The sequence below is a fragment of the Corylus avellana genome, chromosome 1, assembly GCF_965113065.1.
Source record: "Corylus avellana chromosome 1, dhCorAvel1.hap1.2, whole genome shotgun sequence".
Taxonomy (NCBI): Eukaryota; Viridiplantae; Streptophyta; class Magnoliopsida; order Fagales; family Betulaceae; genus Corylus; species Corylus avellana.
The window spans coordinates 1,499,847-1,523,572 of NC_142490.1; the positions used below are offsets into that span (position 1 = coordinate 1,499,847).

At 33.8% G+C, this 23,726-nt stretch overlaps 4 protein-coding genes across 5 annotated transcripts; 1 reads left to right on the forward strand and 3 right to left on the reverse strand.

Annotated features, from left to right (window-relative positions):
• Positions 1–3,401: 3,401 nt before the first annotated feature.
• On the reverse strand, positions 3,402–3,900 carry LOC132173071 (EG45-like domain containing protein). The gene is made up of 2 exons (XM_088512151.1): positions 3,795–3,900; positions 3,402–3,679 (listed from the first exon to the last, which is right to left on the reverse strand). The coding sequence occupies exons 1-2, from the start codon at positions 3,898–3,900 to the stop codon at positions 3,402–3,404; spliced, it is 384 nt and encodes a 127-aa protein (XP_088368277.1).
• A 3,535-nt stretch (positions 3,901–7,435) lies between these two features.
• On the reverse strand, positions 7,436–7,929 carry LOC132173102 (EG45-like domain containing protein). Its single transcript, XM_059584681.2, has 2 exons — positions 7,824–7,929; positions 7,436–7,716 (listed from the first exon to the last, which is right to left on the reverse strand). The coding sequence occupies exons 1-2, from the start codon at positions 7,927–7,929 to the stop codon at positions 7,436–7,438; spliced, it is 387 nt and encodes a 128-aa protein (XP_059440664.2).
• A 3,967-nt stretch (positions 7,930–11,896) lies between these two features.
• On the reverse strand, positions 11,897–12,877 carry LOC132172527 (EG45-like domain containing protein). 2 transcript variants are annotated; one of them, XM_059584042.2, is made up of 3 exons: positions 12,707–12,876; positions 12,269–12,542; positions 11,897–12,096 (listed from the first exon to the last, which is right to left on the reverse strand). In XM_059584042.2, exons 1-3 carry the CDS (start codon positions 12,810–12,812, stop codon positions 12,090–12,092), a joined length of 387 nt encoding a protein of 128 aa, XP_059440025.2. In that variant the 5' UTR covers positions 12,813–12,876; the 3' UTR covers positions 11,897–12,089. The 2 variants fall into 2 exon arrangements, with proteins under 2 accessions (XP_059440025.2, XP_088367523.1); XM_088511397.1 differs by lacking the exon at positions 11,897–12,096 and having other exon boundaries at positions 12,265–12,542; positions 12,707–12,877.
• Positions 12,878–20,923: 8,046 nt separating this feature from the next.
• LOC132171464 (glyoxylase I 4) lies at positions 20,924–22,287 on the forward strand. Its single transcript, XM_059582784.2, has 3 exons — positions 20,924–21,170; positions 21,489–21,603; positions 21,696–22,287. Exons 1-3 carry the CDS (start codon positions 21,001–21,003, stop codon positions 21,981–21,983), a joined length of 573 nt encoding a protein of 190 aa, XP_059438767.1. The 5' UTR covers positions 20,924–21,000; the 3' UTR covers positions 21,984–22,287.
• Positions 22,288–23,726: the final 1,439 nt, after the last annotated feature.

Consider the following 23,726-nt stretch of genomic DNA (forward strand, 5'->3'; position numbering starts at 1 on the left):
ATTTTAGAGGCCTTAAATTTTTATGGAAAAAAATTTTTGGGCCTTATTTAAAAAAATAAATAAATAAAATTAGGCCTTAAGTTAAAATAAAATTAAAAAAATTTTAGGCCTTATTAAAATTTTTTTTGGGCCTTATTAAAAGATTTTTTGGGCTTTACTAACTGGGAGCCCTGGGCAACCACCTCAGTGGCCTAGCCATTGAGCCGGCCCTGGTGCCCTATATGCCATAAGGAAATTGAGATTATGTGCAATATCTATCCCGTGTAATCGGCCCATTCTTGTTGTTATTGGGATGATTCGACTACCCTCAAAGCGACTACATATCACCCTTAATTATAATAGTGATACAATTGTGAGGGTAGCGGTGGGGCAAGTAAGGATGGCAATAAGGGTTGATAACTATGAAAGAGAGATAATTTTTAAAGTTTTTGATGATGCGATAAAATTTAAATTATTCATTTAAATTAAACCGCTGGAATAAAATGTATTGTATCCGGTCTCAATACAACCACCAGATACAGAACATGTTACGATTAAGCATGAACCATGAACCCCGGGTTGCACCATACGGGCCCGGGTCAAGGTTGGGCATCAGGGTCCACAAATTAGTGCTTTGTGATCTTTGTGACCACCCGGTTAGGAAACCATCCTGGCTCTCTCGCTTATATGTTGACATTGACTTCGGCTCCTTTTCTCACTACTCACTAGATATTCTTCTTTTTCTCTATTGGCATATATAATATTGAATTAAATACAATATATTTTAGGTTTTATATTTGATATGTAATTTAATTAGTATATACTATATTATCACTCAAGTGAAGATGAAAGACAGCTTGCAGCGTGCATTTTGATAGAATATCCAAAAAAAAAAATTGGGTATGAAGTTTGAACCCATCTGGTTGCAAGTTACCGAAAGAAGAATATTTTCTTTAAATAAATAATACCCAATGTAAAACAGTAAAACTAATCAATGGTAGTAATAATGCAGTAATTGGTTAGTTGTGTATTAGGTATGCTAGTGACATCCTCAATCAAATTTATCTAAGCTGGTCGGAAACAGACATACAGATCCGTATGGTTAAGTAGGTGGTTCTTTATAGAAGCTATTTATAGCCAATTTACTACCAGCCAAATCATGATAGTGGAACTGGTAGAAAGACACCAGAATCGGAATTCGAATTTTTAGCAATTTGCTTGTTTGAGTGGAGATAGGATAGGTTGATTGAGACACAGACATATAAGTTTTATAAAAATTCATTTATTGTCTAAATTGTTAGGAATTTATAAAGAAAAATTGATGAAATTCCTATTCTGGAAAGGCATAGAGATAGAGGGACTGTTGTCAACGATGTCCTACCACGGTGGGGAAAATGTAAACGATCAAAGACTTTTATGGTTGGAATGGGTCCTTGGAAACTAGCTGGTTTTGGACTGTTTACAGCTTGGTGTAATTTGATTAAGAGTTTTTATAAATTCAACTCTACTTGTGTGTACATACTGCTGTTTGGCAACCCAGAAAATTCATCAATAATACATGCACTTGGTTTAGAGACCTAAGGCCTAAGAGAATTCTTATCAAACTCTTTGAAATTGCTCTAAATTTAATTTTGAAAATGTACTTTTTTTTATTTAACTATCAACTTTTCAAAACTACCAAATATTAAACCGTCTAAATATTTATGTACTTTAACTAAATATGATTTTTTTTATTAATAAATGTAATTGTCATGAAACTTATTAACTTTGATTCCATGTGAGAGATTTATCAAAATGCCACCCCAACAACTAAAATAATATTAAAAAATAAATGGCTTTTGTTTTTGGTGTCCTTATTTTTGGAGACGAGTTAAAATAAATGTTAAATTTAACTTTGGATAAAGAGTTTTGATAAATGATTTTTTTGTTAAAAAATTAGAGAAATGTGAATATGAAGAGCTTGATGGCTGGGGATGCTCTAAGGTTGCTATAAAGACTTTCGTTTTTTTTTTTTTTTTTTTTTTTTTTAAGTAATTTGATTCTACCATAAATAAATTAATTAGAAAATAATATTTTAGTGGAAAACCAATTTTTATAGAAGAAGTTTAAGAGAACTCAAAAAAAAAATAGCACCTCAAACTTCAAAGATGATAGCTTTTTCATCTTGGCCCGTGGAGTTCGGTATGGGCTTGGGCTTGGGCTTCTACATTAACTAATCGATGTGATCACAATTTTGTTCTTCTCCATGCCCAAGTTTACCTTCGCCATTATTTACAAAACATTACAGATTTTCTTTGGGGGATTTTTTTTTTTAAAGATATTCCAATCAACATTTTGTTGACAAGAAAATCAGAATTATTCCAATTAATTAATGTAACACCACGTGACTGAGATGGCCCAATTTAGGTAACTCTAAAGCCTCATAGGTGTAAAGGTTGCCAATTAGGAACCCATAGCACTTACAATCTACTACTATACATGCCATGAGAAAATATTTTACGGAAGCGAAAGGTCAAATTACGTTAAAATTTCCATTCCATGACTAAAATAGTCATAATGATTTAACAAACTTGCCATAAGGCACTTATTAAAGGTCATGACATAGAAAAATAAATAAATATATGAAGGCAACTCTTCTTATTAAAGGTCATCTTTGGTTCCTGCAAATAGAGAAAAACAAAGAGTGAGCAAGGCTTAGCAAGTAAGATTTCCAACCAATTAAAAAGGAGAAAATCTTTTAAACAAAAAGTTAGGAACTCAAATAACATATGACATACACCAAAAATTTTCCTTGCTGAATTTAAAGCATTTTCTTAATCTTTCTTAATAAATCATATGTTTATAGAGAAAACTATTTTGTAAATCAACTTCTTTCATCAAATTAACTTGACATAAAAAGTTATTTCTGAACAAGAATTGATCTTTTTCACTTGTTACTTATAGCCTCACAGACTATTGTGCCTCGGTATGCATAGAGTTATGTATTAGTATGGCTAACTTATGGATGACCACACGTTCACGTAACTATAACTTCAGTGTGGTGCGCTCCATCCTAGTCTAGTACTGTGCTTATTTAAAATATATTAGTACTATGTATAAACATGTTAAGTCATTGAATAGTAGTGAATACTGATAAATAAGTGAAACTATCTAAAGAAAAATTGCTACTATATATTGGGTTAATGTCGATAGAATAAACCGCCTTGAACGTCGGCTGAGGAGGGTGATGGTATATTAAAATCTTAAATGTTCTACATGGCTCAAATACAATCTTAGCTAAATTGTATGAACAGTACTCTTTAAAAGCCAATTTTTAGCCAACATACGTACACTAGCAGGAATAGTACTGAAATGAAGGAATATTACTAATTAAAAAAAAAAAAAAAAAAAAACCAACGAATATGTGATAGGCTAATTACTAGCTAGTTGTAGTCGATGGTGATTTTTCCAGCATTAGGGTCGGCGATGGCGGAGAAGGCCTCTTGAGAGAGGTCAAGGGTTGCTTGGCATCCGGGGGATGGGCAACGATCAACAATATTTGCCGTGACTGTTCCCCTGCAAGGCTGGGGTACTCCTTGGTTTGTAGGGCCTGTACACGTAACCGTGTACATTCTGCCGCACGCTGCACCATCGTCCCACAGGTCGTCGCTAGCCGCTGCGATCATAACGCCTTGGTCTTCATACCCGTAGCATGCAGACGCTATATATATATATATGCACCACATACACACATTTATTTACCCGTTAGCTACATATCAAAATCCAGCGCATTTATTTAATTTATATAAAACTTCATTTTTCAGATACTTACGAACATAAATTGTATGTATTGTAAGTGGCAGTTCCTGAAATGGCAGAAGCCACAGACATGAAGCTCAACACAAGGCCCAAGCAAAGCAAAGCATGGATTTTGATTGCCATCTCGTTTTCTTTGTAGAATAACGAAGAAATTAAGGTTGCTCTCTACTTGTGCACTCGAGGATAATGTGGTTGCATGAAAGATGATCATTTGTAGCCTTTTTATAGGAGAATTAAGCTTAAGAATTAGAGAAGCAGAAATCCGATATCTATGCAGTCGGCATTGTTTACAGTATTTGGACAATGCTGAATGCGTAATTAATTTCTAGATTATGAATCGGCTTCCACCCACTAGCTTTTTATTTTCTTGTAGGTTCGATTTAATAGTTAATTAGGAATTAAATATCTTGATATTATAGAAATGCTAAGTCAAGTGAAATAAGGAAGTAATTGGGATCATTTTTTTAATTTTTTATTTTTTGACATGTCCGCATAAGAGGGGGGAGGAGGATAGTAATTGGGATCATTAATTAGGAAATACTTGCAAATTTTGCAAACTACTGTACATTTTCAACCAGAGTACTACTGCTTTTTAGTCAACTATATATTATATTATTGTCATATAACTGAAATGATGTAATAATGAAAATTAATCATTGAATTTTTATTTATTTTTACCAGTACTCATTTAAAGGTTGATTTTCACTGCATGTCACATGATCGTCAAGTTATATGAAAATTGTATAATAGTCTAATAATTAAATAGCAATATTCTTTCAACGTACGTTAACAAGTATGAGAAAGGTGCTTATAGTAGATTCCATATAATTACAAGCTGCTTGACTTGTAGAGGACAAAATCTAACGAAATGTGCCATTCACATGCAAGAACACAAGCCAAATTAAGGAAGAAGTGATTAGTTAACAAGATGTTAGAGATTGAATCAACTCAGATGCTGAACTACATTTACAATATTTTCAGTCTGCTGGCTGTAAGAAAACGCTCACCATATCAAAACAAATATTTAATATACTTAATACATTCGACGCACTATGCCACTATATATATAAGATAAAATTCTGAGTTTTCCACGTAATCACTAGGCTGCTTTACTTTTACAGGAGAGAAGCAAACGAAAATGCTATTCAAACAAGCCAAATTAAGAGAATGACTACTCATTTCTTTTCTTTTTTTTAATATATATATCATTTTTTGGGCCTAAGGAAGACATAGGCAGATGCCGGCTCATTGTTTAGGCTAATTAGGTGGTCATCTAAGCCTCCAAATAGCAATAATTTTTCTTTTATTTAGGAAAAAAAAAAAAATTTAAGGTGTCAATTATGGTAATGAAGTTAGTTAATGGTTTTTAATTAAGGCTCTAATTAAGATAAAAATAATAACCGCAAAGGATTAAATCCCAATATATTAAGATTTTTGGGGAAAAGAAGGAGAAAAATGTAAAGTCATGACATTATTGGCACCCCTAAAACACTAACTAAACTCGTAGTTTTGTCTAAATTTTAAATTGGCTTTGAATCTCAAAGATAGTCATGTATGAGAGGATTCTGTTCACCTCTGCATTCGGGAGAATATTGTATTGGCCAAAAGGTCTCTTTGAGGAATGGAATATTCGAGTCTCAATTCAAAAAACAATAAAAAATCAACATATGTTGGCTAATTAAGTTCGTTCATTTAGAATAAAGTAAATTTTGTATTACTCAAATTTAATTTTACATAAAAAGCTTTATATATGTGTAGCTCAATACAAAATATGTCATCTATTGAAACTAAATGTCTCGTAGCATGTCATTTTGACAGGATTGATACACTAAATTGAAAAAAAATAAAAATTGATACATTAAATTGAGACTTTTTAAAGTTTAAGAGTTTAATTGCAAAAACGATGAAAGATTAAAGGTGGTAAGTGAAGTTTTTCCTAATAGTTATAATTAATGAGGAAGCAGTTGATTTGTTAAAAATAGTTATTTCCATGTATGTAATATTTTCTAAAATGCAATAAAACGACTCTATTATACTACTAGTTCCATTATGCTATCAGCATATCCTAAGTTTTTGTTTTATTCTTAATTTTTTAATATAATCTGCCCATAATGTTGAAAAACGAATGCTCCGTATATCACGTCTCTTTTATTTTCTATTTTATTTCTTACTTCTCTTTTTATTTTCATGCATGGTGATATTTTAGATTCGGTTTGGGTTTAATTTTAGTTGAAATTAGTCCATTTGAGATTAAAACATCTGTCTCTTGTCCTATTATAAGACACGTGTCCTAATTTCAACTGATCTAGTTCTAGTTGGAACTGCACCTATTGGGACTGAACCACATGTCCCTTGTTTGGACAATTACGATACATGTGTTCCAAGGCTAGGTGCAGCATATCAATTTTACAGTCAATAAGTGTTAAAATTGCATTTAAGAACTACATATTCTAAGAATACGTGTTCTAAGAATATCTATATTTTTAGTGTATGTGATTCTCATTTCTCTCTCTCTCTCTCACACACACACACACACACATATATATATATATATATATATATATATATATATACATTTTAAATATATGTGAGAATCACGTGCACATATGTCAGTTTAATAGATAGGATTGTAAGATTTTTTTTCCAATTAACCTAACTTGGATGAAAAGTGAACTTAATTTTATATCCTTGGTGCATTTGACTTTTATAAGAATATCTCGAGTAAGTGATTTTAATCATGATACTATGGTAATAATTCTAGCAAAAATTTGCCGAAATACAATATGCTTATAGTTGTTAATCTCCAAAATAAATTGACGAAAACGGCCCTTAATTTTTATATAGCATTCAACTCTTGTTGCTAAGAATGCATTTGGCCCCGTAATTTTCCAAGTCAGATTATCTGTGCCAATATTTACAATTACTGCAGATTTTCTTTGGATTTTTTTTTTTTTTTTTTTTTTAACTGGTTTCTAGCCAGTTGTCCCTGGCATAAATCATGCTCTCTTCATGGTTTTCTACTCTATTTCTTTTAGATATTCGAATCAACATTTTGTTGACAAGAAAATGAGAATTATTCCAATGAGAGAGAGAGAGAGAGTTTATGTAACATGCACCACATGCCTCACAGGTGCAAAGTTTACCAATTAGGAACCCAAAACACTTATAATCCACTACTATGCATGCCATAAGAAAATATTTTATGGAAGCATAAAGTCAAAGTACGTTAAAATTTTCATTACATGACTAAAATTAAATAGTCACAATGATTTAACAAATGTGCCATAAGACGCTTATTAAAGCCATAACATAGAAAAATAAATAAATATGTGAATGCAACTAACTCCTCCTTATGAAAGCCTAAACATCCCAGATTCCCGGCTTCCTGTCTCGATCGCCTTAATTAGCTCCTGAAACAAAGGAGAAAAACAAAGAGTAAGCAAAGCTTAGCAAATAACATTTCAAACCGATTAAAAACGGTTGTCATGAAAAGTGTGTTTAGTGAGGGACACACTTTCACATAACCGTAACTTCAGTGTGGTGCAATATATAATATTGGTACTATGTAAAGCCAGTGCATGTTGGAATAGTATTGAAATGAGGGAATGTTTAAAAAAACAGGAAAAAAAAAAAAAACAATGAATATGTGCAAGGCTAATTACTGGTTGTAGTCGATGGTGATTTTTCCAGCATTAGGGTCAGCAATGACAGAGAAGGCCTCTTGAGAGAGGTCAAGGGTTGCTTGGCATTGGGGGGATTGGCAACGGTCAACAATCTTCACTGTGACTTGATCCCTGCAAGGTTGTGGCACTCCTTGGTTTGTAGGGCCTGTGCACGTAACCGTGTACATTCTGCCGCACGCTGCCCCATCGTCCCACAGGTCGTCGCTAGCCGCTGCGATCATAACGCCTTCATCTTCATTCCCGTAGCATGAAGACGCTGTAATATATATACACCACATACAAACAGTTATTTACCCGTTAGCTTCATATCAAAATCCAACGCATTTATTTAATTTATATAAAACTTCATTTTCAGATACTCACGATAATAAATTGTATTGTAAGTGGCAGTTCCTGAAATGGCAGAAGCCACAGACATGAGTCTTAAGACAAGGCCCAAGCAAAGCAAAGCATGGATTTTGATTGCCATCTCGTTTTATCTGTAGAATAACGAAGAAATTAAGGTTGCTACCTACTTCTGCTCTCAAGGATATTGTGCTTGCATGAAAGATGATAATTTATAGCCTTTTTTTTTTTTTATAGGAGAATTAAGCTTAAGAATTGACTCCAAACTTTTTCCAACCACTCGGTTCATGATCAGAAGAAGCAGAAATTTGATCCAGTCGGCATTGTTTACTGTAGCATTGGACAATGCCGAATGTGTAATTATTTTCTAGCTAGATCTTGAATCGACTTCCATCCCACAGCCTTTTTATTTTCTTGTAATAGTTAATTGAATCGATTTTTTTTTTTTTTTTTAATATTGAACAAATGGTTAATTTTTACTATCATATTATTAAATTTTATGATATTAATATTATAATTTACTAAATAATATTAGTCTTTCGACTTATATATTCACTATATATATATATAGTGGCTGGGAACAAAATATGAAAAATATGCCTAGTATATTCCACATAATTACGAGGCTGATTGACTTTTAGAGGGCAAAAGCAGACGAAATATGCCATTCACAAGAGCACAAGCCAAATCAATGAAGAAAATGATTAGTTAAATCAACTCAGATGCCGAACTACAACTACAATTACAATATTTTCGGTCTGCTGGATGTAAGAAAACGTTCACTATATGAAAACAAACTTAACATTTAATCTACTAATTAATACAGTCGACGCAACATATAATTAAGAACAATTTCTGAGTTTTCCACGTAATCACTAGGCTGCTTTACTTTTACTGCAGAGAAGCAAACGAAAAGTGGTATTCAAAGGAAGAAACCCAATGAAACGAATGACTTGTCATTTCATTATTATTATTTTTTTAATCTTTTTTTTGGGCCTAAGGAAGACGGGCAGGTGTCGGTTAGGCCACTTAGGTGGTCGCCTAATCCTTCAACGGAATAAGGCGCCAATTATAGTAAAGAAGTTAGTTAGTGTTTTTTTAATTAAGACCATAATTATGATAAAACAAAAATAATTAAGACCAATTATAGTAAAGTTAAGGATGAGCTACGTTGATAAATTTTGGGTCGTGATACTTCTCGTTGGGCCTACGTTGAACAATTCTAATCTAACAGATTTTCCATCTTGGCCCGTGTAGGCTTTATAGCCTTGGGCCTCTACATTCACAACTAGTCCTTTGATTGACCCACCTCGGAAGTTTATATATGTGCGAATTTTGGTGAGAAATATATTAATACTAAAAATTTCAAAGTTCAAACTAAACCAGATAATGTTGAAAAACAATACTCCGCCGCATATCACGTCTCTTTTATTTTCTATTTTATTTCTTGCTATTCTTTTTTGTTGATATTCATGGTGATATTTTGTATTCAGTTTTAATTGAAATTAAACCTGTTGACATTGAAATGCCGGTCTTTTGTGTCATGTTATGAGAAATGTGTCCAAATCTCAGGCCACTCTATTTAGCTTTCCCATCTCACAAGGCAAGTCTATAAAATTGGGTAAGAAAGATTGCTATTGGGATTGGGACACATGTCCCTTGTTTGGACTATTATGATAGAGTAATACTAAGAATCATCTTTTTATCTTCTAAAGCTGATGTGATTTTTAAAATTACCATTGGATCAAAATTCAAGTATGATTCATCTAAAATTTAATTGTAATTTTAAAAGTCACATCAACTTTAGGGGGATAAAAAGATGGTCCATAACATTATTCATTACGATGTGCATATTCCCATTCTAATGAGTTCAGATTTAACTAAAACTAGAATTGTTCTAATTTCTATGGCCAATAGAGGTTAAAAATGTATGTGAGAATTAAAAATGCAGATAAAAATTAGGAAAAAATATATTTTACCCCTGAACTATCCACCAATTTGCATTTTTAACCTCAATATTTAAAAAGTAACACTCTACCCCCTAAACTTCCAAATTGTTGCAATTTGACAATTTTAACTTCTTTTTTTTTTTTTTTTTTTTCCAAAATGCCTCCATCCAAAGTTTTTAAAAAATTAAAAATTGAGGGGTGGCCGGTCACCCCAATTGGGCCTGGCCACCCCAGACCGGCCACCCCTTAATTTTTAATTTTTAAAAAATAAAATAAAATAAAATTACAAGACGAATTACATATTCTAAAGATAAATTACATATTCTAAGGATAAATGGAGTCCTGCTATTTGGCTGCCAAGAGTCAGACAAATGTCTAACAAAGTCTGACGTGGCTTTATTAAAAAAAAAAAAAATTCGTAGAAATCTCTCTCTCTTCCCCCGTTTCATATTTTTTTATTAGTTAAATTTTTATGAATTAATATTTAGTTTCTAATGCCTCAAAACTTGTTTTTGAATTCAAAACTAAAACCTAAGGATGAAAAGTTAGATGGTATCATCCAAAAGGGATTCAATCATCCTAAATTTGGTGCTAATGTCTCAAATTTGATACTAATATCTCAAATTTGAATTCCCCTTTAATGTTTATCTTCTTTAATTTTTATTTTTTTAAAAAAAAAAAAAAAAAAAATTGTAAATGTCTTACGTTTAGCTGTCTTATGGCAGCTGTAAATCTCTGCTCGGATAAATGTTATAAGAATACAAGACAATGGGTACGTGATTTTGCCTTAATTATCCTTAAAAGTTATGTGGGATGTCAAAGTACACGTCGCAGACGTGCCAAACTTTCGCTTGAACTGCGGCTCGTCAGGAACAAATTGAACAATTTCATGCCGGTCAACACAAGAAAAAGATTTTTATCTAAACTTTGGCCGACAAATTTTGGCATGTTTTTAACAAATTAAGATTGATTCTCTTTCAAAAAAAAAATTAAGATTGATTCTCGGTGACGAATCAATCAATCGAAACATGGCACATGCACAAAACGTTCCACATAGGCACATAGCGAAAAAAGACCTCCTTTTCTTCATTATCACAATGAAATAATTTAAGATGCGTGATCGAGTTTGTAGATTCAAACTTTGAATTTCCAGTCAAGGAAATTAAATAAGTACGAGACTATGAACTTTTAGACATACGTGAAGACGTGGGTTTCTTTGTGCATTGGACAAAGATTTCTTTCAAAAAAAATAAAATAAAATTTACTTTCTGTTTATTAAAGTGATACGTGTGAGATTCTCATTTCTCACATGCATATTTTTGTTTTTTTTTTTAATAAATTTTGAATAGAGCATATGTGAGAATCGCATGCTCTTTAAATGTATATGAGAACCATGTGTTTTAAGAACAAATTAATATGAGATTAACAAATAAAATTAGAAGATTTTTTTTCCAACGACCTAATTTGAATGAAAATTTAATTATTCTTTTGCATTTAAGTTTTATAAGAAATATATCCAGCAACGCTTCACATGAAAGCTAATAAGTGATTTTAATACTTGACTATGGTAATAATTCTAGCAAAAATTTACCAAAATACAAAGTGCTTATAATTGACGAAAACAGCACTCTGTACGTATATAGCAGCATTCACGTTTTCAAACAAAATTGCAAAAAGTGTGTCGTGGTTGGTTGAAAGTGCATTTGAAAAAAAAAATGGTAGTGTGAAAAAATAATAGTTTTTTTAAGATTGAACGGCAATTTTATTAATTTCTCAAATACAATTTAAAAAATCATCATTAATTTCATTTTGAAATCTCGCTAACCCAAACGAATTAAGGCTCATTAATTAGTTCATTTGCGCGCACGCTCAGGTGCAAGTTTCTCTAATTGATGCATGGCGTGACACAATTTCTTTCTTCCTCATATGCCAAGTTATTTTCACCATTATTTACAGATTTTCGATCCCTGGACGCTCTTTTATTTTTCTTTTTTCTTTTTTTAAATAGCGTGTAGCCAATTGTCCTTGACATAAATCATGCTCTCTTCATGGTTTTCCACTCTTCTTCTTTTAGATATTCGAATCAACGTACACTCCGAAAATCAGAATTATTCCAATGAGAGAGAGAGAGAGAGAGAGAGAGAGTTGAAGGGTTAGTATTATTTATGTGAACACATACAATGATACAAATATAATTTTTTTGGCAGATCGTTCTGATCCATGGAAAAATGTCTAATTTCCATGATCGATCAGCTTCTTATTGCAGCTGCATTATTGTCATGATCAACACTATTATTCCCTTCATGGAGAAACGGCTTATTCTCTTCATGGAGAATCAAACCCTGTAAATCACAGCAGAGAAAACAAAATTACAAGTTGTCAGCATTGATAAATACTAGCGAACATATATACACTAGCAGGAATACTAGTACTGAAACTAAGGAATGTTATTCAACCCAAAAAAAAAAAAAAAAACCAATGAATATCATAAGGTAGGTAGCTAGCTAGGCTTACTGGTTGTAGTCGATGTTGATTTTTCCAGCATTAGGATCAGCGATGGCGGAGAAGGCCTCTTGAGAGAGGTCAATATTGGTTGCGTCGCATCCGGGGCAACGATCAACAACCTTCACCGTGACTGTTCCCCTGCAAGGCTGCGGTACTCCTTGGTTTGTAGGGCCTGTGCACGTAACGCTGTACATTCTCCCGCATGCTGCCCCGTTTTCCCAAAGGGCATCGCTTACCGCTGCGATCATAACGCCTTGGTCTTCATACCCGTAGCATGCAGACGCTATATATAAACATTTACCGTTAATATATATAATCAAAATTAATCCAAAGATCGAATTTGTATCAATCTAGCCAATTAAAATTAACTTCAATATATATATATATATATATATATATATATATATATATATATATAAGAGAATGAAGAAAAGAAAAGATACTCACGAACGTAAACAGTATAGAAAGTGGCAGTTCCTGAAATGGCAGAAGTCACTGAAATAAAGGTTAAGACAAGGCCCAAGCAAAGGAAGGCATGGATTTTGATTGCCATCTTGTTTTTGTTTGTAGAATAACGAAGAAATTAAGGTTGCTTTCTACTACTTGTGCCCTCAAGGATAATTTGTACCCTTTTTATAGGAGAAGCTTAGGAATTAATTCCAAGCTTTTTCCAACCACAACCTGCAGTCTTCTCACGACACCTCGATCGGTTCAAGCGAATGACTATTAGTCTATTATCTAGAAGCACAAGTTACGGGTTTTTTATTTTATTTTTTCCTCCCTATCTAATAATTGCTTAATTTCTAGATCTTGAATGGAACAGGATTCTCTCCAGCCCATTTTGAACTGTCCCATTAATAAAATATATATATAATTATGTTTTATAATATATATATATATATATATATATATATATATAACATAATTATAAAAAATTAAAGGGTAGCTGGTCACCCATTGGGCGTGGCTGGACCACCTTAGTTGGGGCTAGGCGTGGCTTCGGCCGCCTCAGACCGCCTGTATGGGGTGGCCGAAGCCACTTCATAGCCCTTGGGGATGGTCTGGCCACCCCCAAGGGCGAGATCTAAAAAATTAAATATATATATTTGTTTTGCCCTTAGAGGTGGCCGGACCACCCCCAAGGCCCAAGCCACCCCAAACCGGCTGACTTGAGCCACCCCATGGCCCATGGGGGTGGTCCGGCCACCCCCAAGGGCCAAACGATATATATATAGCTTGGGTTTAGGAGGTGGGGGTGGTCCGGCCACCCCTATGGCCAATATTAATTAATTTATTATTTTTTTAATCTGAAATATCATTTTTTATTATTATTTTTATAGTGAGATATGTGTCTTATTTGTGGCTGTAGGATTTCTAAAAAGAAATTTTAGTCATGAATTGAATATTCTCCAGTACATTATGGATCGGAAAAAATCCAATTCCATCTTGAATTAACTTCCATCCATCCAATAGCTTTTTTTTTTTTTTTGTCGGTACAGTTTAATAGTTAATTAAGGCATTACAAATTAAAATTCAAGTAATTATTATTCATCCAAAAGTAATTGAAAATAACTAAATGCATATATAGTACTAGAAAAGAAAATGAATAACTAATTAAATACATCGTAATTAACATCTTAATATCTTCCATAATAAACACAGCATATGCATGTAATTAGTGCATCAAGTTTTCAATTGGGATTGTGAAATATTGCATGGGGACTGATGCAGGAGGAATTTTAGAAAATTGTTATTTTAATTATGCATGTGTGTTTTAGTTTTTCTTTTTCAATAAGGATTGGGTTTTTCCTTTCCTATTAGGATTTGTTTTTCCTTTTCCTATTGGGATTTGTTTTCCTTTTCCAATTAAGTTTGCTTTTTCTTTTCCTTGTTGGTTTAGGAGGTGCCTAGCCTATATAAAGGCATCTAGTCTTTGTTGTTTATCAATCCAGTTTATACTATCAATTAAATTTAAGTCTTTCAGAGTTATTTCTCTGTTTGCTTATTTGGGGCATTTATGAATTTTCTCTTCCCTACTTGTTATTTTCTCTCTTCCTGAATTTCCTTTTCTATCTTCAAATCTTAGTTTCTGCTGCTTTATACGCTGTCAGAACAATTCTAGTTCTGCCCGGCGTCAGTTGGTATCAGAGCTTAGCGTCTTCTTGGGATGAATTTTTTCATTAGTTTTTCATGACTAGTGGTCGTGGTCGACGTGGACAGGTTCCGAAGGAGGAAGTCCCTTACCATGAGCACAGTATACAAGACGTGATGATTGAAGATTTGCAAAGGCAGGTTGCGGAGTTAACCCAGCGTCTAGCGGCGCAAAACTTGGAGATGTATTGCGATATTGACGGTCGCAATTCAAAATCCAATTTCGAGAACCCGTATCACAAGCCTGTTCTATTTCGGGAACAACGTGTTCGGGATGAACGACATGGAGACTTAGACTTTAGAATTAAGTTTGTTGATGAAGAGTTTCAATATGAGGAAGATGTTGAAGATCCTTCTCAATGTTTCGTGGATTGGAATTCTCCACCAACTTATGATACATATGTCGACGATGAAGATCTTATTGAGGTGGAGGAAAATTTTATTTTCAATGAGGAAGAAATAGTTGATCATTTTTTAGAGATTTATATGCCGCACGAATGGGAGAAGATAAATGAATACCGTGTAAAGATTGAATTATCTCAATATGATATGAAGAATTTTCAAACTACCATTTGCAGTCATGTTGTGATGAGTTGTAAATTGTTTCTCTTCCGGTATCAAGTTGCATTGATGTTGAGAAGTACAGGATGAAAGGGATTAATTGGACATCCAAAAGATAGAGGAAAAGATGATTTGAACTCGAGGGCGAGTTCTTTCCAACCTGGAGAGACTGATGCAGGAGGAATTTTAGAAAATTGTTATTTTAATTATGCATGTGTGTTTTAGTTTTTCTTTTTCAATAAGGATTGGGTTTTTCCTTTCCTATTAGGATTTGCTTTTCCTTTTCCTATTGGGATTTGTTTTCCTTTTCCAATTAAGTTTGCTTTTTCTTTTCCTTGTTGGTTTAGGAGGTGCCTAGCCTATATAAAGGCATCTAGTCTTTGTTGTTTATCAATCCAGTTTATACTATCAATTAAATTTAAGTCTTTCAGAGTTATTTCTCTGTTTGCTTATTTGGGGCATTTAGGAATTTTCTCTTCCCTACTTGTTATTTTCTCTCTTCCTGAATTTCATTTTCTATCTTCAAATCTTAGTTTCTGCTGCTTTTATACGCTGTCAGAACAATTCTAGTTCTGCCCAGCGTCAGATGCATGGTTTTGGGCCTTTGGCACTTGGAATCTGAAATAGCAGAAGGAAATTTTCTGACTAGATATTTTAGAATGAACCAAGTATCTATGTGTCTGGAGTCTGGACTGTCTAGTGCACATTTTCAACCTACACATTGGCTATATGAGAACAAATATTGGAACATACTTAGTATATTCGATATATATATATAAGGAAGTTTTCTGAATTTTCCACATAATTCCAAGCATTTCTGAATTTTCCACATACTTCCAAGCATTTCTGAATTTTCCACATAATTCCAAGGCTGCTCGACTTCTAGAGGAGAAAACCAAACGAAATATGCCATTCATATGAACACAAGCCAAATCATGAAGAAATTGATTGAATCAAATAGCTCAGATATCGATCGATCATACCGAACATACAAACACTATATATATATATATATATATATATATATATATATATATGCAAATGAAAATGCCATTCACATGACTGGTCATTTCATTGTTTTTTATCCTTTTTTTTTGGCCGTAGGTGACGGAGTTTGCACGCAATAGGATTCTATCAATATATATATATATTGGACAGTAATGTTATGACTTTTCAACTTTAAATATTTTAATCAAATAAACATTTTCCTTTAAATAATTTATACATATCTTCACCACCAATCTTTGTGCTAATGAATTGTTTGAGCTAGAAATCTATATATGACCTAATTAATAATAAAGCATTAGTAGCTTATTTATCATAGGTTGAATTCAGGAGTCAATTAAGCAATATATATAAATTTTTATATATACCTTCCCAGCCTGAACCTTATTTATCATAAGTAGAATTAATTGTACTTTTGAAGCCGCACCCCCTTATTAATTATCTAGCTTATAGCCCAATTATATATTAAATCATTGTGAACTGAGTTGTTAATTTGTTCGCTGAAACTACAGATCGACCAAGCATGAGTTTGAGTTAATTAGGTTAATTAAGAAGGCTTTAATTAGCAAGTTGCATAAGGTCACTTTGACATTTTTTTTTTTTTTTTTTTTTTGAAGTGGAACTCGAAATTTCATTCAACTGTCAAAAGCTTCTCAGCCAATACAATATCATGTATACATATCGGAATAAACAGCCGCCATTGGTGCTCACCATTCAGGCTCAACGCATGCTTAGCTAATCTATCTGCTACCGAGTTTGCTTCCCTTCGAACATGGCGAACTTGCCAAGCCCGACAGCTACCAAGGGTGAGCTTCACATCATCAAGCATCTGTCTTGCCATAGCCCAATTGTTCCCCTCCCCTTGCAGACTCTGAACCACCCCAAGGGAATCCCCTTTAAGGATAATCTGGTCCATTCCAAGTTGCCGAACAAACTGGGCTGCTGACCAAGCCCCAACCACTTCAGCTGTCATGGGATCTGTGACAAACGGCTTGGTAAAACATTTTGCCGCAATCACCTCACCTTCATGGTTGCGAACCACCAAGCCCACACCCATTCTTTTCCCTCCCGTATCAATGGCTGCATCCCAGTTACATTTTAGCTCCCCCTATATTTTTAGCCCCCAAAAATAATTTCTTATGAATTGTGCCTTCATCTTATATATATTTGTTATTAATTTTAGCAGGGTAAAGTTCACTTAACCCCCTCAAACTACCACTCCAATGAGAATCTACTCCCCAAACTATCAATTGCAACAATTTTTTCCCCAAACTATAAAAACAATGACAATGTCCTCCCAATGTTAACAAAATGACGAAATTACCCTTACTAAAATAAAAACAAAAATACTAAAATTTATTTTTATTTTTTAAAATTTTTAAGGGTATTTTTATCTTATTAGAAATTCTATAAGAGTAATTTCATCATTCTGCTGGCATTGGAGGGTACATTGTCATTGTTTTGGTAGTTTGAGGGGTGAATTATCGTAATTGATAGTTTGGGAGGTAGATTGTTATTAGGGTAATAGTTTGAAGGGATTAAGTGGAATTTACCCTTTTTAATATTATACATGGCAGTCAACATTTTTTTTGTTTTTAATTGTTTTTTTCATTCTTAGGAGTATAATTGTATCTTATCTTTGTTATTAATTTGACAAAAAAGTAAAAATGCATATTTTTTCCATCGAAACTTATCCGAAACTCGAGTCTTAAAATCAAAAAAAATTAAAAACAGAAGTCTTAAAAGTCAAATTGAAATAAAACACGAAATTAAATTGTTTAATATAATTTTCCAAAAAGATAAAAACTAATGATATTAGCCTATTAGGATTTAGGTGAAGCATAAATATACTAGAAGACACCTCCGGTCCTCCTTTTTGGTTTTTAGGCTAATCTTATTCCTCATGTGGCCCAACTTGACCTGGCTCCATTGAAAATGATGAACAAAGCCCAAGCTAGCCTAACTTGGAGTGCGAAGCAGTTGGGCTCGTTGTCCATCTTGGTCCACAGGTCATGCATTTGGTTTCGGCAGCAAAATGGGCTAAGAGGCATTGGGCCAACTCATATAATAGTGGGCTTCATTTTCCACATGCACTGGGCAGCTATACGGGCAGACCTTGGTTTCATGATTCATTTCTTGCTAGCTTTTTTATTTCACGGAATATATATATATATATATATTGATTTTAGAACTTGAATTTAAATATTGTCCAACGGCTCTATAATTTAAATTTTAAACTACACATTAATTTATTAATACAGTCTAGTGACTCTACTCCCCACAAATTTTGTATTCATGATTGGTTAAGGTCCACATATTTTTGAAGGAAATATAATTAGCATTAGACTGTGAAGCATAAATATACTAGAAGTAGGAAAATAGTAATATTCCAAAGGTAAATGCCAAATATTTTTGACAAAAAATATTCTTGATCTTATGGATTCATGTCCTTGATACAATATTGTAGACTCTTAATAGAATGCAACAATGAACAAATGTCACCCAATACCAATCTTCTATGCACTATAAGTAATGGGATTTATGGAGTGTTTAGAAGGTTTTAGTAGCAGTGATCACAATTCATGTTCGTGTATTGAGTTCTTATCGTGTCGAGACATAAGTATAAAATTAAATAGATAAAATCTCTTAACCCTAACCTGCTACTTCGTGTTGGATTATGGTCATGTCAAAAATTGTTAGCCTTAGTTTCTTGCGATTCGAGTCCTTGTGGCCATCTATCCTACTGATCATTTGTGTTGAAGTTCATTCCAAAGGGCTTTTAGCTAGAAACTTTTGTAAGTTGTAAGGCTAAGAAAATCCAAGATAATGAGGTACAAGAACTAAGACATATAAGGGTTATAAATTATAAACATGTACAGCAAAAGAATGTTTCATTTGAACAGCAAAAGTAGCAGATTTTTTTTTTTCTTCAGTAGATCGAAGAGACTAGCAGTCTCTACCAGGTATATTATGAGAACGTGAAAGACATTTGATTTTGATCACCTGCCAGATCGAGGGAGCTAAAAGACAGGGATCATATGGTTGAATCAAACAAAATAATATGATTTTGAGCAATAAATTACGTGGCTTCTTTGTAGCTTCTCTGCTTGGACAGCTGATCTTCATAGCTGGATTTATGCAGCAAACACATCAGCCATTTGATGTGATTGATATAAAGCTAATGTAATTTTAACGGTTGGATTATCACTGTCTCTGTGATCGTGCCAAGTTGTGGGAGGAAACATCAAAGAAACTTCTCATTTTTCAGAACCTTGTACTTTCTAGTTTCTGCCTTCAGAAGCTTCAGAGGCTTAAAGCCATACTCAACGTGGTTGAGTCACCTTAGGATCACCATTTTCGGGAGCAAATAAGCTACATACGTACGTAAAGTAGCCGTTTATCTTGCTCGGCCCACTTATCCGGAATAAGCTGAATATTAAGCTAAGTTGCTTAGGGATAGATCATGATTAATGCCCATAAACCAATACCACCGAGCAGGGGTGGAACTACCCTGCTACACACATCATCTCCAGTTCATTTAAATTAGAGAGTATCTAGTTAGTTATATTTAAGAGGTATTTTTGTTTTATCATTTTTTTTAGAGACAAAAATACGCATCTACTATAATTAATAGGATATTCTCCCGTTCAAATGAACCGGAGAGAATCCTAATTCAGAAAGTAGTCATTAAAGTACAATAGGGACAAAACTTTTTTCAAAAAAATAAAAACATAAAATTTAGGAGTTAATTTAAAATTTTGGAGGGGTGCAAATAAACCCTCTACCTAATTCCGCCCCCTCCACCAAGATGGTTTGGGGTTTAAACAGATGAGGCTATGCTTCTTCTTCCAATCGTTACAACACAGATCCAAGGCTGGTCTTGTATTCTTGTATACACAAATGTTCCATTTTTATCCTTAATTGGTTTTTGGAGAGGAAAAACAAAACCATTGTCATTTACGAAAGTGATGTTGAGCACAAAATGGAACCCACAGCATTGAGGGGTCAATCTGGGCTCTGCTTCTCGGAAGCCATCATGGATACTGTGATGTCGAAAACAAAATGAGCAGAGTATGAGGACCCGGCTTATTGTTTTTCCTATTGTCGTGTTTGCCTTGGGCTAGTAATGGCAGCTCTCTGCCCTTGTTATTGGCATGATCCTACGTTCATAGCAAACTCGGCCTTTATCGAGAATAAAATATGACAACAAGGTAATACTTTTAGATATGACTGCCTTTATACTCCATCCGCTCAATGTGGGTTATTGATAGGAGTGACAATTTGTGTTCCCATGCCGAGTTTAATTTGTGTCAAGGGATGGATATAAAATTATATAAGTTAACGTTAACTCGATTTCATTTAATTAAACGGGTTAGACTCTTCATTCCTAACCTGCAAATTTCTTGTCGGATTTGTGGGCTGTGTCAAAATTTTTTAGCTCTTATGTCTAGTGTCGAATTCGGGTTGTGTAAAACATGTGTATAAAACTATATATAGATCAACCGTAATCTAACACTTTCAATTAAACTGACCACACTCTTCAAATTCCTATCAAAATTTGTCATTTCTAATTATTATCTACAAAAGAGAAGATGGGTATTCTATTAGGCCCCGGGTGAGAGTAAGCTGATGAGTCTTAGCCGGTTGCTTGGCAGGCTAGCTGCAAGCCTAACAAATGGACACTTGTTTACCAGGAGTACAAGGAACATTTCTTGTTAACTTAACTATCCTACTGTGTTCATATTGGATAATTGCGGATGATAGGAAATAAAAATGGTGGACAAAAACTGCATTACTATGGCAACTTTCAATTTGTCTGATTTGATATGAGAGAATCTGCCAGGAAAGTTCCTCAGTACTGTGGAGAAAAACAGTTGAGCATAGTTTGAATTAAAGGAGGGACATATTTACAAGACATCTCTTTATAAAAGGAGCATCCCAGTAATGAGATTCATGCATTCAACAAAGTAGTAAAATAAAAAGGCAAGTTGAGTGCAAGTGAGAGAGCTAGCCATAAAAACAGAATGAAAATGGAGATAGAGGAAGTAAGCAGCTACGAGGCACTGCCTCTGCTCTCCTTGAACCATGTCTCTTTGTTGTGCAGATCAGTGTGGGATTCAGTGCGTTTCTATGAAGACATCTTGGGCTTTGTTCTCATCAAACGCCCCTCTTCCTTCAATTTCAATGGAGCTTGGTTAGCTTTCCAATCCCTCTCTTTCATATTGTTCTTGTGTGTGTGCTCACTTACTTTATTCATCTTTTGGAAAAAATACTTGAAAACCCATTAAACTTTAGTAATTATAAAGAGAAGTTTTGCAAGAAATATCTGTTTGCTGTAAATATGCCTGAACCGAGAGCCCACCATGGAGCTCTCTGTGCAGGCAAAGGACTCCTTTGTTCGGGTGGGAGAGGAAACAAGGGATCATTTAATTAATATTCTAATAATATTGTTTAAAGTTTTTTATTTGGGGTTGGAAGAATATATTAATCACATTTGTCTAATTTTATGTAGGTTGTACAATTACGGCATTGGGATACACTTAATTGAGAACCCATCAATCGATGAGTATGAGCCCGTCAATGAATTGCGACCAATTAATCCCAAGGACAACCACATCTCCTTCCAGGTAAGAAATATGGATTTAAATTTGAACCAAAAAAAAAATTATAAGTTGTTTATGTGGATGATGTTTGTAACAAAAGCATGTGTTTTGAACAGTGCACGGATGTTGGGCTCGTTATAAAGAGGCTGCAAGATATGGGGATGAGGTATGTGACAGCCATTGTAGAGGAAGAAGGGGCGAAGGTGGAGCAGGTGTTCTTCCATGACCCAGATGGGTACATGGTGGAGCTCTGCAACTGCGAGAATATTCCTGTGATTCCCATCTCCTCCTGTGCATTCAAGCCCAGAGGGCAAAGCTTCAAGAAGGCACCAACCAGCTGTGGATTCATGGAGAATGTGATGATGGAGAGCTTGAGCATGGACATGATGAACTTCTCCTTCTAAAAAGTTTCCAAACAATGGGAACTCAGTTTCTCCTTCTTTTGTTTGTTTAAAGAAAATCGTCATGCTGCAAAAATGGTCATGCGTCTTGGTTTGAGAAGAGTTTTTATATTTGTTTATCTGGGTTTTGGAATAAAGATTGTAATATTTGAAATAGTACTATTTTGTAATATATATAGTTCGAAGCCAATGTGTGGCTTTGGATTGTGACAATATTTCCTTTAAGGAAGCTTCCCATTGATGGAATCTTCCTACGTGCAAGAAATATTTTATCATGGTAGGGATATTGTCCCCCATTGGTGTGCCAGCCATCGCTGTTTTAGGGGATTGTGGCGTTTGTGTTTGAGTTTTTTGTTTTTAATTCTTTTAAGAGAACATAAAAAAAAAGGGTGAAGCACCCAACAAAAAATTTCAATTAAGGCATCGTACGGCAAGATAAAACCTAATCATTTAAAAAAAAAGGATTCGGCTCAATAATTTTTCGACGCACCGAACCAAGTTATAATAGGTGAGGGTAGAGGAAATGTTGTTTATTATCGGTATCTGTCTATGCATATTAATCATACTCAATATATATTTGTTTAATAGATTGAATTAAAAAAAAAAAAAAAAAGTCTCCTCTAACCCCATTTAGAAGAAACTTTGTCAAAAAATAGCATAAATACCATTGAAGCATTAAGCTCTGTAGACGACGCAAAGAAAATAAAACACTTTGAACCAAAGAAAAACCCAAGAAAACAGAGATGAGAAAGGAGGTTTGAATTATGTGGTTGCTGCTTCATATCAATGTCATGGGATGCATTCTGATGCTATGTTTGACAGAAACCAAACCGATGGCACACCAATTAGCAGGATTCACACATCAACAAGCATAAAGTTCTCTTTTATTGTTGGCTACTTTTTATCCACCCAACCCAATGGAACTTGTCCCAATCTTTCGTAATTCATTTATTTTATAGTGAAAAATATGTACACCACAACTAGTGCTACGAAAAACACCAACTATAATATCACAACCACACAATCCCCCTTGCCCCTTCCATATCTATCTTCTTCTTCTTCTTTTTTTTTTTAAAAAAAATAAAAATAAAAACAAAAACATTCAACCATCCTCGGCTTTGAAGTTAAAAGATACCGAGATATATTATATATTATATTTTTATTTTACTTTGTCAATGCGGCACATGCTAATAGTTCTTGGAATAGCCATTGTTTTAACAACAAAATAAAAAAAACTCTAAAAATGATTGACAGGACTACTTTAACAAGTGAGATAAAAGTAAAATAAAAGTGTTGAAAATAACCCTTGCCTTTGCACTTAAAGGCCTTGTCTCTATATTGAAAAACTTGCACTCAATTCAAACTTAGTCTTTATATTTTCTTGTGATTAGATAAAATAAAATAAAATATTAACTATGAAATAGCTCTTTTCTCCATTTCAAGCGAAATGTGAAGAATTTTATACTTGAGAATCATATACATTTTATAAAATATATGTGAGTTAGAGATTTAGATTTTAAGCAATTTGCTGCCTGAATTTTTAGTAATTAAGCAATGAATGTGAGAATTTTCATAGGATTGGGTTGTCCAAGATTTGATAGACTCTAATCTTTACTGTTGCTTGCAATCTACAACAATTTGCTAAAAATATCTATCCATGAGTTGGACGGAATTGAAAGAAGTTGTGGATGCCAAATAGAGTGATTGAGGGGGATTTTTGTTTCTCTTTCTTGGGTAAGTGAGATT